Genomic DNA, 17,948 nt, shown 5'->3' on the forward strand with positions numbered 1-17,948 from the left:
AAACTCCTAGTTCATAGAAAACACTGTTATTAATGTAAACTTGAAAATGAAATAAAAAAGTGCTGCTGAATAGGTTGGAACTGGCCCAAGTATTTCTGGAAAAATATTGAATTTTTTTTTTTTTTTTGGTGGAAGGGAACACACACAGAAGGTGGATTTAAATGCATATTGCAGCCCAATCTCAAAGTCAGGAAAACAGGATTGTTGGATTTTGAGCCTCCTCACCATGGCACTGTTTCTCTTATATTCACACCTATCCCAAGAAAGAAAAGACTCGGGCATTCATATTAACTTAACAAAATAGAGAAATTGAAAGAAGTAGTAACTGTTTGCCTATCTCTAAATTTGGCTCTCCCCTCAGAAACTAGAGCAGTGTGAATGTATGTGTTAGATTAATCTATATGCCACATAAATTGAAAAAGGTAAGCCAGATTTAGGCTCTTCCTGCTGGTCGTTAATAATATTTTAAAGTGGAGCTATCCTTTAATCTAAAATATCCTGTGTGCTGGACAATGTTAGCTTCCCCATCTCATGTACATGTAGCACTCCTATCCCACTCCCAGCTATAGTAAGGGTGTTGCTACACTGGTATATAGGGGAATGTTATCACATCTGTGCATTTTGTTGCCTTGCACGAGGTCATCCATCCCGAACAAAGTTGAGGTTGCAAAAAACCTGTGATATAAGCCAAAGAGGCTTAGATTTATTTTCTGTTTTCTTTTTCCAATAGATTTTACAACTTCTGACTATGTGGTAGAAGCTCCTTGATGAGTAATCTAGTTAAATACAGATTTAAGCCACTTACCTGGTTAGGTCACTTAATTTCCTTGTACCTCAATTCATTTCAGTTGAAAAGCGAGTAAAAGGTAGAAACCTTATTTAAAAAACAGGTGTGGCAACAGAGTTGAATGTCCCTGAGAAAATATATTGTTTCGTAACCCGTTGCTGTAGTTCTTTTGTTGCCTCTCAGGAATGATCGTTCCTTCACCTGCCCAGCAGAAGGCTGTGGGAAAAGCTTCTATGTCCTGCAAAGGCTGAAGGTGCACATGCGAACTCACAATGGTGAGAAACCATTTGTCTGCACTGAGGTGGGCTGTGGGAAGCAGTTCACAACGGCTGGGAATCTGAAGAACCACCTGCGGATTCACACTGGTGCGTTTAAATCTCAGATCTTCTTTATTCAGGAAACACTCCCCAAGAAATGGTCCAGGGAGAGCAGTGTCCATATGCACCTTCATTGGTGTCCTCAGCTTCCAATTTACAATTATTTATCAATGTGATTAACCAGCTGTTTACCTGTGCAGTACCCTACATAATTCCTCTCTCTTCTTGGAGTTTACACCCTTCAGATGCTGTATAGTTTTATCATGTTCCTCTTTTAGTTGTCGCTTAGCCAAACTATGTTTTCCTTCCTAAATCAGTCCCAGGACCTTTTTAAATTCTCAGAAGACTGTGGTTCCCAGGTGAATGATAACTGAAAACTGGCTTTTAAGGGTTTTTGGAGAAGTCATTCTAAATTCTTATGAGTGACGAGGCAAAATAGGTTGAGATACTTGTGCAAAGTGACTCCTGACCTAGCTGCATGTCCTTGCTGCTGGGTGTTTAGATATACAGTCCAAACTGGACTAGTGCCTGATTCAAGCGGTGGCATATATTTGCTTTGGTATAAATTAAATGAGACCTAAAAATAAAAGCTGATAGAATCTAGATTAATTTGAATTTAGCTCCCTCATTACCTGTGCTACTTGTAAAATAAAATATAAATATGTTGAGAAATGTTTACAGAGGCAATGTGTAGAGAGAGGAGAGGATCAAAAACCATAGCTGAACTGTCTAATAGAAAGAAGCAATGATAATGTTTAGTACAGCATTCTGATGATGTAAAGTGCTCCACAAATGCTAATGCTAACCAAGGTGTACTGCTACATGCTTGGCCCTCAGCATCCAACTGGACCTGAATTCTATGACAATTAAATTTAAAATAAAAAATGAAGGTTTCTCATAAATATAAAAATGAATAATTCAATCATACTGTAGCCTCTGTTTGTTGTAATATACATTACATTTATTTTTAAGTGGCCACACATTTTCAGTTCTTAATATGCTGCAGATTTTTACATTGACAATACAGAGCTGTATCATAGAAATTGGGGGACTAGCTGAAGATCTTGGCAGCTAGGTAGTGGGAATTTGGGGCTTTATATTCCTAGAAAGGTGCGGGGAGGCAGTGTGTAATTGAGATAATATGCTTATCTGGATGTGTCTGCTAAAATGTTCAATAGTTGAATAGTCCCCAACATTGACATTTAAACTAAAATCTTTAGGTTTCAGTGTTAACAATAGACTGAAATGTATGGGGCAGTCTGTATATCTGAGAATATTGTTTGAGACTGGAGACTCAGGAAGACAACACTGCATCAGTTCTTATTCGGTTAATGTTTTAAAATTATTTTCACAACTACAAAGGCTGAAAACATCTTTATTAAAATGAAAGCTCAGATTTTGAATAGTTCCACAAACACTTCTGCAGCACAGAACATACATGCTCCACTCTCATGTTTTATTTATATCGCACCAGTGTGCTATGTGCTTTGTAGATGTCTATGAAGACAAGATCCGTGCTTTGAAGAGTTTACAGTCTAACTAGAGAATATACAGTTGAAGGTTGGGAGCTGGGATGTAATGGAAAGTGATATATCTGAATAGTGAAGTTTTGCATATGTAGTGATAGTGTGTTTGTGGTTGTCTTTGGATTCAGTTTTCTACTTTGTTAATCTTTTTCTGCAGGGAGGGCTAAGCTTTGTTGGCCCTGGTGTCGCGTATACTGTGGCTTCAGAACCCTGCAGAAAGTAGCATATCTAAACTAAAAAATGTCTCAGACCAGTTGTTCCCAAATATGAGTGGCTAGCAATAAGTGGCAAATATTTGCTTTGGTATAAATTAAATGAGACTTAAGGAAGTTGGGGGAACCATCCTCATGTACCAAACATGAAGACAGTTCCAAGTTGTGGTTGTGTTCAAACAAACCCACCATCTATTTCTATAGATGAAACTATATGCTGAGCCACTGATTGGGTGTCATCAGTAATAATTTTTCTTCCTAATATTTCTATCTTGAGCAAGATTGCAAAGTTACATAAGTGGCTGATGAGAACCTTATGCATGCTCTCACTCCCACAGCACCGGTCAGAACATGTTACGTGAATCCCTTTCATTCAGATATATCAAATACCCCAATAGCTATTAAGCCAAGCAATAAATTGCATGGGAGAAGAGTTAGACAGAGGAAATCACATTAAATACATAAGCACTCTTTTCACTGATTTACAAAATTACTGGATGAAGGGTATGTGATAGATATAATATACATGGATTTTTTTTATATCATCTGACACAATGTCTCATTAGTCTTGTGTGGAGTATTTCAAATGGCCTTGGCAGTGACTGACGCATAGCATGAAATCTGACTGTAGGGCTGTGATTAAGGGGTAATAATAAGCAGCAGTGTACTGAGTTGTGAGCAGCTCTCTAATGGATGCTGCAGGCATCTATTTGCCCTAATTTTATTTAACATCCTCGTTAGTGACCTTGAAGAGGGTTAAGAACAGGTTAATGAAATTCATAGATGATTATAAATTGGAAGATGAGAACACTGATGAGGTTGGAGAAATACAAAGGGATCTATAAAGATTAGACATATGAGAAGGAAATAGTAATGAGATTCAGCCTAGGAATATGAAAACAAATACATCTCGGGATTAATAAACCCAAACACAGATATTCTGTGGGAGGCAGAAAACTAGGAAGCAGTAATAGCTGAAAGAGATCTAAGAGATGATAGTAATCAGAAAATTCAGCTATGGATTTGAAATATTGTATGGCAACAAATCAAGCCCATGTGATTTTAGAGCTGCATAGAGATAAGCATGACATCTCAGAGCAGCCAGGGTTGTAGTCAGTTTCTATGTAGTTCTTATGGAACCACACCTGAAATATTTTGTTACTTTCTGGGCACATAAATACTGGAAAGATGTTTTTAGAAACAGATGGACAAGCTGAGCCCTGATTGACTTCTTTTTGTGAGTCATAGGCTGGAAATGCTATGGAAGAGTTACATTCAGCCTAGAGGAGGAGGAGTTTCAGCACAGAAGAGGTTGCATGAAATAAATTCATAAGGAGTCTGCCTTTTGGTGAACTTTGGTAGCTGTAATGTAAGGCCAAGAGGGAGGAATGAATGTAAATCAGGGATGTTACAAGAGGTTGGAAGATAAAATGAAGTAAAGGTCTTAATGTCTAAGAACATGTGTTTCATCCAATACAGGGGAAAAGCCCTTCCTGTGTGAAGCACAAGGATGTGGTCGTTCCTTTGCTGAATACTCCAGCCTTCGGAAACACCTGGTTGTCCACTCAGGTAGGGTAGACGAGGCCTATATGCTACATGTCTGTGTTGCAGTATTATCAGTAGAAAATCCCCTATTTTCTGTGGAACTGTTCTTCATGGTATATATATATATTTTTTTTTAAGTACTCCCTTCATGGACAGCATGTGCTCTATCTGGTACCTGTCCTGTCCTGTATCTTGTGATCTCCACCGACTGCCAGTCTCTGTCTTTATAGGATCATAGAACCGTAGGCCTGGAAGGGACTTTGAGAGGTCATATAGTTCAGTCCTATGTACTAAGGCAGGACCAAGTCTACTTAGACTATCCCTGATAGGTGTTTGTCTAACCTGTTTTTAAAAACCTCCAATGACAGGGATTCCACAACCTTCCTTAGAAACCTATGCCAGTGCTTAACTACCCTTATGATTAGAAAGTAATTCTAATATCTAAGTTAAATCTCCCTTGAAGCAGATTAAGCTGATTACTTCTTGCCCTTTAAGTGGACATGGAGAACAGTTGATCGCAGTCTTCTTTATAACTGTCCTGAATGTATTTGAAGACTATCAGGTTCTCTGTTTTCTTTTCTCTAGATTAAACCTGTCCATTTTGTTTTTTAACCTCTCATAAGTCAGGTTTCCTAAACCTTTTATCTTTTAATTTCTCTCCTCTGGACTCTCTCCTGTTTGTCCACATCTTTCTTAGAGTGTGGTGTCTACAACTGGACATAGTACTCTAGCTGAGGCCTCATCAGTAGGACAATAAGCTCCCATATCTCACATATGACATTCCTGTTAATATACCCCAGAATATTAGCCTCTTTTGCAGCTGCATAACATTGTTGGCTCTTATGGAATTTGTAGGGTTACCATATTTCTACAAGCAAAAAAGAGGACACTGGAGGGGGAGGAGCCCCGCTCTAGCCCCGCCCCTGCCCCACTCCCATCCACTCCCTCCCACTTCCCACCCCCGATTGCCCTCCTCAGAACCCCCAATCCCCCCCGCTCCTTGTCCCCTGACTGCCCCCTCCTGAGAATGCCCTATGACCCTACCTGTCCCCTGACTGCCCTGACCCTTATCCACACCCCCACCCCATATTCACATCCCCGCCCCCACACAGACCCCCAGGGACTCCCATGCCCTATCCAACTGCTCCACGGCCCCTGAGAGTACCCCCAGAACTCCTGACCCATCCAACCCCCCTCTGATACCTGCCTGCCTCGACGCCTCTCCACACCCCTGCCCCCGACAGCCCCCTCAGAACCCCAGACCCATCTAACCCCCCCGCTCCCTGTCCCTGACTGTCCCAACCCCTCTCCACACCCCTGCCCCCCTGACAGCCCCCCCCCCCCAAACTCCCAACCCATCCAACCCTCCCTCTCTGTCCCCTGACCAGGGCCAGCTTTAAAGAGCTGGGGTTGCGGGGCTTGGGGCCGGGCTGGAGGTGCTCAGCCGGGGGTGCTGGGGCCCGGGCCGGGTCTGGGCTGGGGGTGCTGGGGCCGGAGCCGCTGGGGCAGCCGGGTGCCACTTGGCCAGGGCCACGCCTCCCCGGAGCCCTCCTCCTCGCACCCCCCCCCCCCGCCCCAGCTTACCTGCTGCTGCCTCCCGCTTGCCCCTGCTTCTTTTCAGACTTCCTGCGAAGATCTGATTGGCGGGAAGCAGGGGAGGGGGAGGAGCAGGGGGCGGAGCGTTCAGGGCAGGGGAGGAGGGGGAAGACAGCTGCGGGGCCGGACAGCGTGGTAAGGCTGCAGGGGATGGGGGGAGCCAGGAAGAGGCTTTGGCTGCCGAGTGGTGCTTGGCCGCTGCTTTTCTATCTATAAATAGCCGACCGGGGGGAAATCCCGGACATTTTTAGATTTTTAAAAATCCCCCCCAGACGGCTATTTATAGACTGAAAAGCCGAACGTGTCCGGGGAAATCCGGACATATGGTAGCCCTAGAATTTGTGATCCACTATAACCCCCAGATCCTTTTCACCAGTACTATCACCTAGCCAATTATTCCCCATTTTGTAGTTGTGCATTTGATTTTTTCCTTCCTAGTATTTTGTCTTTATTGAATGTTATCTTGTTGATTTCAGACAAAAGAACATAAAAATGGCCATACTGGGTCAGACCAATGATCCATCTAACCCAGTATCCCGTCTTCTGACAATTTCCAGTGCCTCTGTCCAGTTCTCCAGTTTGTCAGGGTTGTTTTGAATTTTAATCCCCTCCTCCAAAGTGCTTGCAACCGCTCCCAGCTTGGTGTCATCTGCAGATTTTATAAGCATACTCTGCACTCCATTATGTAAGTCATTAATGAAAATATTGAATAGTACCGGACCCAGGACAGACCCCCGTAGGCCCCCACTAAATACGTCCTCCCAGTAAGACAGTGAAACATTGGTAATTCCTCTTTGAGTACAGTGTTTCAACCAGTTTGCACCTTCCTTATACTAATTTCATCTGGACCACATTTCCCTAGTATGCTTATGAGAGTGTCATGTGGGACTGCGTCAAAAGCCTTATTCCTGGGGAAATTCTGCGCCACTGCGAAATGCAGAATTTTGCCGAAATTAACGTGCGTGCAGAATTTCCTTTCTCCCACAGAAATGGGCTGCAGTGTTGCTGGCTGCCATGAGGGGCAGCTGGACCTGGCAGAGCCCAGCTTGCACATAGAAGACACAGCCGGGGGGAGGGGAGGGAGTTAGAGGGTTCCTAGCAGCTGCAGTTCCTAGCATGCCCTGAGGGAAGGAGAGGGTGGCACACAGGAAATCCACACAAGCCTGGGACTGAGCAATAGGCTGTTTCTCTCTCTGGATCCCTGGGCTCTGGGGAGGGGGCAGGTGTCTGGGCTGGGGGGTCATGGCTGGGCTCGGGAGGCAGGGGGAGTATGCTGGTATCTGGGCCAGGTGGGCTGTGCGGCTGTGAGTGCAGGGGTTCGGGTGTATTGGCTGGGGGGGGGGGGGGGGGAGAGGGAAGCCTGCAGATGGGCACTGGGAGGGGAAGGGGTTCTGGGTATCTGGCCCCCCCATCTGGGCTCTGGGCTGGAAAGGGGGCAGAGAAACAGGAACTCAGTTGTCATAGGAGTTTCTTTAACTCTCCACTCCTGGGGAAATTTTTGTGTTTGCCTGTATTGTTACAGACATACTTGCTGACAGGTATTTTGAAATAAATTACCAAAATAATTGAAACCGGTATGATTATGTAGTGTTATTTTGACAAATTTTGCAGAATTTTAAAATATTGTGTACAGAATTTTTAATTTTTTGGCGCAGAATGACTCCAGGACTAAAAAGATTGACTAGTTCTGCTTCCTCTCAAAGGAAATTAGATTGGTTTGGCACATTTTGTTCCTGATAAACCCACATTGGCTGCTACTTATCACCCTATTATTCTCTAGGTGTTTGCAAACTGATTGATTAATAATTTGTTTCAGTATCTTTCCAGGTAGTGAAGTTAGACTGAGTGGTCTATAATTCTCTGGGTCCTCGTTGTTCCCCTTTTTAAAGATAGGTACTATATGTTTGCCCTTCTCCAGTCCTCGGGACCTCATCTGTCCTCCATGAGTTCTTGAAGATAATCGCTAATGGTTTTGAGATTGCTTTAGCTAGTTCCTTAGTACCCTAGAGTGAATTTCATTTGGCCCTGCCAACTTGCATACGTCTAACTTTTTATATAAATATTCTTTAACCTGTTCTTACCTTATTCTTATAATTTGTGTTCTTTCCATCTTGTTGTTGTTGTTAATTGTGTTAAGCATCTGGTCACAATTAACCTTTTTTGATAAGACTGAAGCAAAATAGGCATTAAACACCTCAGCCTTCTTGGTGTCATCCGTTATTTGTTCTCCTTCCCTGCTAAGTAGTGGACCTAGACTTTCCTTCATCTTTCTCTTGCTCCTAATATATTCATAAAACCTCTTTTTATTGTCTTTTATGTCCCTTGCGAGGTGTAACTCAGTCTTTTCTGATTTTGTCCCTACATGCTTGTGCTATTCTGATATTCAGTGTGACGCTGACAGCCCAGCAGATCAGAGCCATAGGCCAATTCACTTCTGTGTGAATATCAAAGAAATGTTAAGTAGTCTAGTATACATAGACCAATTCACTTGTGTTAATAGATATTGTTTTAACCTATCTATATTCTGTTGATTGCTATCATATTACATTATGTATATTCCTGTACTTAATTAACCCTAGATCAAAAGGTGTATTAGTATTAAGATGAGAATTTACTTGATGTGTAAACTTCATGAAAACTAACGAAGGACTAATGTGTGCTGTTACATTACAATTTACATAGTATATATCCCGGTAATTACTTTTACCTATCAAACACAATTGGAACCTTGGAAATGTAAATGAAGAAGGCTGCTAACTTTAAAGCATGGGTCATTCTGTTGAACAATGGAAATCTGCAGGCTCAGTATGCATTTAGTCAACAAAGGAGAACCCCATGCTGTGAATGAAAGCACTTCCCAGATTGCTTTTCATGGAAAGGAGCTATAAGAATGGATCCAGGGAATAATCCTGTATCTCTGAACTATTTGGACACTCACAAGGAAGCGTTCCAGATGCAAATCAGAGATCCCCAAAGTTATTTTGGGTAACCCTGAGAGACTTATAGAAAACTAGCAGATTACCCCATCTCTGCTGTCATTTTGGACTTACAAACTTATTTTTTTAATTAATTAAATTATTTATTTAATTAATTTAATCATTTACCTGGTAATGTATTTTACCTGCTTCTAACCTTTCAATAACTCATTTCTTTTTTTTAGCTAATAAATCTTTAGTTAGTTTACTAGAGAAATTGGCTGCCAGCGTTTTCTTTGGTTGGAGATTGAGAGTACCCATTGACCTAGGGTAAGTGACTGACCCTTTGGGGTTGGGAGTTGTCACTGTGCCTCAGCGGGTTACAACTGAGAATACCAAATTCAGGACAAACTGCTGAGAAATAGGGCAGACACCCCCCAAAACTGGTGGTTATTCTCCCATAAGATATACCAGACCAGCAACAGAAGTAAACTTCTGTTTCACCACACTGGCTAACAAGAAGTCAGAAAAGCAGTCTCCTTAGGTATTCTAGTCCTTGTATCACCACCAAAGACATTAGACTTAATGATGAGTGGTTATTTAAAACCAGTTTCATCAACCAAAAGGTTCTTCTGATCCCAAAGGACCAGCCACATTCCCAGGTCAATATATACAGTAATTCAGGTCTTATCTAATAATCATGCTGTTGCCAATCTTTAGTGTCTAAAGATTTATTTATAAAAAGAAAGAACGGTGAGAGTTAAAATTGGTTAAAGAAATCACACACACAAAAATTGCAAGGTTCTTGGATCAGACTTGTAGCAATGATGGAATAAACTGCTGGCTTGTTAACTCCCTGGTTGCTTCCAAATCATTGAAAGGTCCTCGAGTCCTTTTTATTAGAATGCTCCCATTAGTATAAGTTCATAGTCCAGAGGTTTGAGCAGGAAAGAGGCAAAATGGAGGTGCTTCCAGGCTTTTTATAGCTTCTGCCATGTGGAGGGAAACCCGTTGTTTCAAACAAAGCCCTCCACACAAGTTTGTGGAAAAATACAAGTAACAAAAGATGGAGTTTGGAGTCACATGAGCAAGTCACATGTCCATGCATGCTTTGCTGAGTCATAGCAGAGGCCTTTACCCATGTCAGGTGTGGATAGGTTTCTTCCATGGTTCATTGTGTTCATTGATGAGCCATCAACTTGAATACTCCATTCACAATGTGCTGGCCAGACTGGATGCAAATTACCCTGTGGGTGCTACCACAGGAGCAGACACATTTGAAGTACAGGTACAGAGTCAATATTCATAACTTCAGCTACAGAAATGATACATGTATACAAATAAAATTCCCCTTTATTTGGCATTGGTGAGGCCTCATCTAGAGTACTGTGTCCAGTTTTGGGCCCCACACTACAAGAAGGATGTGGAAAAATTGGAAAGAGTCCAGCGGAGGGCAACAAAAATGATTAGGGGGCTGGAGCATATGACTTATGAGGAGAGGCTGAGGGAACTGGGATTGTTTAGTCTGCAGAAAAGAAGAATGAGGGGGGATTTGATAGCTGCTTTCAACGACCTGAAAGGGGGTTCCAAAGAGGATGGATCTAGACTGTTCTCAGTGGTACCAGATGACAGAACAAGGAGTAATGGTCTCAAGTTGCAGTGGGGGAGGTTTAGGTTGGATATTAGGAAAAACTTTTTCACTAGGAGAGTGGTAAAGCACTGGACTGGGTTACCTAGGGAGGTGGTGGAATCTCCTTCCTTAGAGGTTTTTAAGGTCAGACTTGACAAAGGCCTGGCTGGGATGATTTAGTTGGGGATTGGTCCTGCTTTGAGCAGGGATTGAACTAGATGACCTCCTGAGGTCTCTTCCAACCCTAATATTCTATGAAATAGTGTAATCATATTCAGCAAATCAGAACTTTTCCAAAGACATCTTACGTGACATACTTTGTACAAGATTTGTTGCAATTATATAACAGGGGTAGGAACAATGATCTATGTGGTCATATTTTAATCCTATAACATCACAGGAGTAACCTAATGTGATGTGATATTTGGCGTAACGACCAGTATCACAAAGTCCAATATCATAAAGTCCAATTGTCTGGATGGTAATATAAGCTGGAGTGCCTAAGGGGGCTATCTGTGACTCCATAGTAAGGCTAATATAGAGAGCCAGGAGTTCACATTTGTTACTGGCTTAGTGAAATCTAATTATAGAACATACCACCACTTTGGGGTGTCTGCCTTGTTTTCTGACAATCTAATCTGAGAGTGGCACTCACAGTTGTGAGCCATTCCAGACAGCATGACACTCATCTTTAGCAATTTGTTCCTTTTTGATTTTCAGGCCATTAAAGAGCTTCTGATGCAGCCATGTTTCCATATTATAATTCTTCACACCAGGATAGTCTGCTGTTGTGCCTTGAATATAGTCTCTTTGATTAAACTGCCAGCTCTCCTGAACTTGTTTTTCTCTTACATTTTCTTCCTATGGAACTTGCCTACCAGTTCTCTGAGTTTGTTAAGGCTTCCTTTTTGAAGTTCGTTCTCCTTATTCAGCTGCTCTCACTCCTTTCTTTCCTTAGAATCATTACATCTATCATTTTGTGATTACTTCCCCCAAATTGCCTTCAGATTTGCAACTAATTCCTTCCTGTTAGAATCAAGTCTAAAATGATTGTCCCTCTTGTTACTTCCTCCCCCTTTTGAAACAAAAAGTTGTTCTCAACATATTCCAAGAACTCACTGGACATTTTGTGTTTTGCTGTATTGCTTTTCTGACAGATCTCTGTTAAGGTTAAAATCCCCCATTATTACAGGTGTTATGTTTATATTACAGGCATTTCTGTTATTCTAGAATTGCCTCATTCATCTCTCCTTCCTAGTTTGATGTTCTGTAGCAGACCCCTGTCATAATGTCATCCTTTTTTTTTTCTTCCCCATTTTATCTTTACCAAGAGATTTCAACTGGTCTGCCTCTCACCTCCTTCTGAATCTGAGAACAAGTGTATACATTCTTCATGTATAGTGCAACACTTCCTCCAGCCTGTCCTTCCTGATCAACCTATGCTTCTCTCTATCAATTTTCCAGTCACAATATTTATCCCACCAAGTCTCTGTGATACCAATTAGGCCATGAGTACTGAAACTAGATTATGACTTATCTCCTGCATCTCCTTTCTAGCTTATTCCATTTCTAAATTCAAAGGTACAAATATTTCACTGATTTATATAAAATGTTATTGAGCCAGATAGCTACTCCATAGTTACAGTTTTAAATAGAATCGGTCTTATAGTAGAAAGCTAACCTCTACTACCCCCCCTCCCCCCATAATCAACATCACTCCATCTGAGTTCTCTCTCATGTGATGGTTGGCTAGAGCAGGTTTGGAGGAGTGTGTGTGTTGGTTTTTAATCTCATGGTAATTGGACAAAGTGGGAGACAGGAGTTTGAAATAGCAGAGGTATTTTCACTTTTGTAAAAATTTTTCCATTCTCTTTTGAACATCAAACATGGTCCGCAAACTCCAAATGTGGTTTGTTCTGGTGTCCTCAATGAGGCTCTGTGTGTGTGTGTTTTTTTTGGTTTGTTTTTTTTGTAATTTTAATAGTTTCTTTGAAACTAATCTTAACTCCACCCCTTTTCCTTGAACAACATCTCCACCGACCTTCCATCTGTGGGCCATGAACACTGTTGTCCTGGTGAAAACTCTACACACTGGCCTTTAAACAGCAAACCTACCTACTAATTAGAGTCTGGACACCAAACCCTGCCTCGTCTTTATGGTGTGGGCCAGAGACGGCAACATCTTTCAGACTGCACAAGACTCTGCCCCCATCCACTACCCCTCTTTTGGTCAGAGTACATTCTAGGTACAAACTAGAGATCAAATGTTTCCACATCTATCCTGAGTACATAGCCGGACGCTGCAAATAACTTACACATCTTCACAAAACAGGGCTGAGAACCTGATAGTCCTCCTCAAGACTTGATTTTTTTCAGCGCTTTGCAACAGTGATCTCTGAAGTGCTTCCCTTCTGCTAGAATTACTTCTCTCTAGAAAACAGGAATGGATTTTAACCTGAATTTCTGTGCCAATGATGTTCTCCTTTTGATGCCTTGCTCCCATTTATTGATTGGGGACTCCCAAATTCAGAAGTATCAACTTTGGTCTGTTTTTTTTTTTTTTCAGGAGTGAAGCCCCATCAGTGCCAAATTTGTGGGAAGACATTTTCCCAGAGTGGTAGCCGGAATGTGCATATGAGAAAGCACCACTCCAGAATTGGAGCTGCTGGAAGCAGAGAACGAGAGCAACCGGGTGAGAGAAAGGCATCCTCCCTGGGATGGGCGTGTGAGGAGGGTGCTCTGACACATGGGTGAGCAAGTGGGTATATAGGGGAGGAGGAGGAGGAGGTGGTGAGAGAGTGTTCTTACAGGAAGTGATAAGAGAGGACAGGCCGGTGGGGGCAGGCAGCTTGTCCCTCCCTAAGGAGGTTAGGTTAGGATGGAGAAGGGAATTCTTGTTTGGATGGGAGGAAGCCCTTCTTGGGAAAGGAGTAGGTAAGAAAGGTTGAGGGTAAAGGATAGAAGGGCATCTCTGTGTGACAGCCAAGGGGCAGGTGGGCCCTTGCTTTGAAAAATCTTGAATCTGATCTCTTTTGAAGTGAAGTTTGTGCCCTTCATACATACCTTTCCTCTGTTTTAGGGGGCAGAACCTATTCTTCCTATATAAGTAATTCACCTAACATATCCAGCTCTGCCTGTTTGTATTGCAGGTGTTTTAAGGGCTTAACATTTTAAAACTCTGGGAGTTCCCACCTGGTGGTGTGTTGGAAGCACGGACCCAAGAGTGGGAATCATAGAAGTGGGGTATCTTTGGAAAATAGACATTTTCACTGGGTCTGTGTGAGACAGAGTAGTCCCTTCCTCTGAGGGTGGTGGGTGGGCAGCAAGGGCAGAGTCTAGATAGTTCACAGCACGTTGTTTATTAACAGAGTCGCTGCTGGGCAGCAGTTTGCTGGAGGAAGCAGCTGTGCATAGTAAGAATCTGATCTCCATGAACTCTCAGCCTCGACTTGGCGTGGAGTCTCTGCACCTGCCAGATACTGAGTCTATTATTGGAGTAGAGGAGGGTGAGACCAGCTGCTCTTTTTTCCGCCCCCTTATATGTGGTGACTGAAGGACGGTCATTCCTCCAGTCTCACTATGATGCAGAGGGATGATTGAGTGTTGCTTTTACTGTGCACATAGTGGGATGAATAGATGGAGAATGAAGTCTAAAGCTGGAGATGGAAAAGAGATGAATTTTTTTAGCCCATGTCCTGGGAAGGCATTGCAATACTGTTCCTGCCACGCATTCTCTTAAAACCTAAGATGTTTTAAAAGTTTCAAGCAACAGGCCTTCCATTCTTTACCTTGAGAGACTAAGCTAATACATCTCACTATTAGGGCTGACTCTTAATAGCCTAAATAAATGTACTACTTAATATAATTAAATTATACCCACTGTATTCTCTTCATCCTCCTAATTTAGTCATTTTGTTGAAGGCCGCAATCAAGTTTGTTTTGTGTGTCAAGTTCTTTAAATGGTTCTGGTATCTTTTGGATGTTCAGACTTTTTCTGAGCTAAAATATTCCCCATCTGGATTAGCTCTAGTATAAATGTGCATAGCATTTTTATATATATATTGGCTCTTGCGTGAAGAGCTCAGAGTTCTTTGATGCACTTAAATTAATAATCCCCAATTAAATATGTCTGTTTGCAAATTGCAATCTAAATGTGTGGTGCCACTGTATGTAAATGTGTTGTGATTCACAGAGGTTCTTGCTGAAGCAACACCAGGAGCCCTCCAGTCAGCACCTGATGTGGTTTTGCCACAGTCTCATCACCTGGTCACCATGTCAACAGGGAGACACCCCTATGGGGTGTCTGCTTTACTACAGTAAATCTACAGGTCAGTTGAGCAGGCCCTTTATTCCTTCTTTAAAGTTTAAAAAAAAAAAAAAAAAAAAAATCTAATGCTGCTGCTAAATTTCAGAATAAAAATGAAAAGTCTGTATTTTCACATTGCTGTTTCTAAGATATTTGTAGACCAAAAAAAAGACCCCTTTCTGGCCTTGGAACACAGCTTGTTTTGTTAGGATGATCAGAGATGGTTTTTAAGTTACTTATTTTGTTGTTTTTACTGTCAAGCATAAATTGAATTCATGGTTACAATGCCAAGATGTGGGTAAATTTGTAGTACAATATATAATATTTAAAACTCAGCTCTTTATTTTAGCAGTACCATTTTCTCCCTTCTCTTCCCTCCCCACCTCCCCCTTTGTAAGGAGTAGTTTAAACTAAAAGGAGAATCTATGTTTGGAAATCTCTTTAAATGGCATCAACTGTTCTTCTTAGAACTGAATCAAAGTTCTTACATTGTTTAAAAGTCCAATCCTGTTTGTCCTTAGGACAAGCCAAAACATACACAAAGGCAGAGAGAATAAAAATAGCAAAAGTGGGGGTGTCTGACTTGCAGTTCATTTGCTGGAAGATCACTAGCACAGTACAGGACCCAACTGCCAAGGTCCTGGGATTTACCAAGACAGGCTGCTCAGGAATTGCATTTAGCTTCCCAACCAGATCTCGCCAAAATATTGCAATGTTAAATCTATTCTGGTTGGTTAAACTGAACTATTATTACATAGAAGGCAACAAGAGAAAGATATAAAATAGATAGGAGCAAACTTACATGCCAGAGATAGCTGGAACCTTAGCAGCTGCTCAGGACATAGCCATGGGGATAATGATGTCGTCTGGGTGGAATAGCTTTCGAATTCAGTCAAATTATCCTATGTTATTAAGTGTTCCCCAGAACTGCCTAAAAGGAGTAGCAATCTTGTCCAAACAAAACAAGTTTTGATAGTTCACATAGAGACATTTCCATCCCTTTTAAGATTTTTTTTTTTTTTTTTTTTTATGGGAGGTTGCTGTAAAAACTCTGAAAACTGGCCGACAGAGAGAGACTCTTATCAGCAATTTCATTCAGTTCAAACAGGCTCACTTTGTGCCACTTTTTTTACTCATCTGGGCTTTCTTTCAGTTGCAATTTTACTTAATAGGTTTATAGATTAAGTTGGATCCTCCTGCCATTCTTTCTCCTCCCTCTCTTCCTTCCAGACACTTACAAATTTTAATTCAGAGTGGGGTTCAACATAAGTTTCCAGATGGGTGCCCCGGAAAATGCGTTTTCTGAGACCTGGGAGGCAGATGCTGGTGACCTGGTCCTGGGAGCAGGGATGACTCCTTTGGCTGAATGTTGTGGCAAGCTGTTTAGAACAGGTTGGGTGTTTGTGGGTAGCAGGACAGTTGTGGGTGATTCGGAAGAATGTAGTAAACAAGTTCTATGTGCAGTATACAGAGGATGTATGGGTTCTATGTGCAGTATACAGATAATGTTCTGTATGCAGATAAATGTTAATCTGAATTGAGTGTGTGTTGACTTTACAGTTACAAAAGGAAGAAGAAACCAATGATATAGTAAGAGAAGACACAGGATGTAAAGTTAAAGAACAGACTTCTGCGTGCAGATCTCTTAAAGGAGAGATGCAGGACCTGAATCCAGAGTACATGCTGTGCAGGCAGCTTACTTTTCATGACTTGCTGCAACAAAAACTAAACTGTAGTCCAGAATGGGATATGAGATGTAGAACATGAAAGTTCCTGGTTACTGAAGCAGATTCCTGAAGCTAAATTCAGGAGCCACTAATCATGTTGGACTGACAAGTGGGACTTTCTAAACCTGCCATCGGGAGGGATGCAGCACTTCCACCACTGCAACATCAAACCACTTTCACCTGAAGCTGAAGTTTGTTCACAAGCTCCAGCACGTACAAGGCATTAGTATTGCTTAAGCAACTAATAGGGGCTTTTCTTAGAGGAGAATATTTAGGGTGTTGTGGATTCTAAACCAGAGCATTGCAGTCCATTCTTCTTTCTGAGTTTTGAAGGTTTATTTCCAAGGTGACCCTAACTAGAATCTGAGGCTCTTCATTGAGGAGCAGGAGCTTCTCCACCACTCTTCCTTGCTTTCTGAAAATATGTTCCCGAGAGTTCCACCTTGCCCCAGAGTCTGAGGCCAGACACAAGTTAGAGGATTACCTCAGAGCCAGCTCTGCTGCTTGCATATTTCTTCATTTCTAAAATGCTTATTAGTATGTTTAGTTTTTTTATTTAAAAATCAGAGGTAGAAGATTTTAAGTGTTTACTGTATTGTAAATAAACAGCCTGTTTTGCTCTTTGGCTTCTGATTTGGTTTGGCAGAAAGTGTTTTTATTTAAATTCTGTAAATGTAATACACCTCTACTCCGATGTAACGCGACCCGATATAAGACTAATTCGGATATAACGTGGTAAAGCAGTGCTCCGGCGGGGTCTGCACACTCCGGTGGATCAAAGCAAGTTCGATATAACGCGGTTTCACCTATAATGTGGTAAGATTTTTTTGACTCCCGAGGACAGTGTTATATTGGGGTAGAGGTGTAATTTGTATATCTTTCTCCCAAAGTGTGGCATAGACAGTATTTGCAGGGGTCACAGTTGAAAACATGCTAGGTAGCAGCCGGGGTGAGCACAGAGGAGGTGGTGCTCTAATCATGTTCCATCAATCCAACTAACTGTGGATCTTTCTGCTGTAATGGTCTGCGATGAAACAGTTAGCTGTGTGGACATTTTAAATAATTGTTATTAGACTTCTGAGTTAGCACCCCATTGAGATAAAGGCAGCAGTTTGCATCTTTAAGACGATATGCTACTTCCTGCCACCCTTCAGGTACACATCTACAAGCCTGAGTATAAATGGGCTTTACACAGAAAATGATTTGGGGTGGGGGAGGAATTCTGTTCTCCCCATCCCATCCAACCTAGTGGCATGGCACACACTGACAACACAGTCCGTTGACTACTACTATTTATGGGTAACAGGAGAGGCCTCTGAGGCCAAATCCTGTCCCATAGAAGGGTCAATGTAGTGCCCTGGCCACCAGACTGCTCACATCCTGAAAC

At 41.9% G+C, this 17,948-nt stretch overlaps 1 protein-coding gene across 2 annotated transcripts in view; it reads left to right on the forward strand.

Annotated features, from left to right (window-relative positions):
• The window catches only part of ZNF410 (zinc finger protein 410), a 30,608-nt gene extending 13,414 nt beyond the window's left edge, over positions 1-17,194 (forward strand). For both annotated transcript variants that reach the window (XM_054027925.1, XM_054027924.1), the window contains exons 7-12: positions 971-1,152; positions 4,322-4,411; positions 13,095-13,220; positions 13,897-14,034; positions 14,721-14,856; positions 16,395-17,194. In XM_054027925.1, coding sequence (XP_053883900.1) covers positions 971-1,152; positions 4,322-4,411; positions 13,095-13,220; positions 13,897-14,034; positions 14,721-14,848 — 664 coding nt within the window. In that variant the 3' untranslated portion in view covers positions 14,849-14,856; positions 16,395-17,194. The remainder of the gene's footprint in view (positions 1-970; positions 1,153-4,321; positions 4,412-13,094; positions 13,221-13,896; positions 14,035-14,720; positions 14,857-16,394) is intronic.
• Positions 17,195-17,948: the final 754 nt, after the last annotated feature.

The sequence above is a fragment of the Malaclemys terrapin genome, chromosome 4 (genome assembly GCF_027887155.1).
Source record: "Malaclemys terrapin pileata isolate rMalTer1 chromosome 4, rMalTer1.hap1, whole genome shotgun sequence".
NCBI lineage: Eukaryota > Metazoa > Chordata > Testudines > Emydidae > Malaclemys > Malaclemys terrapin.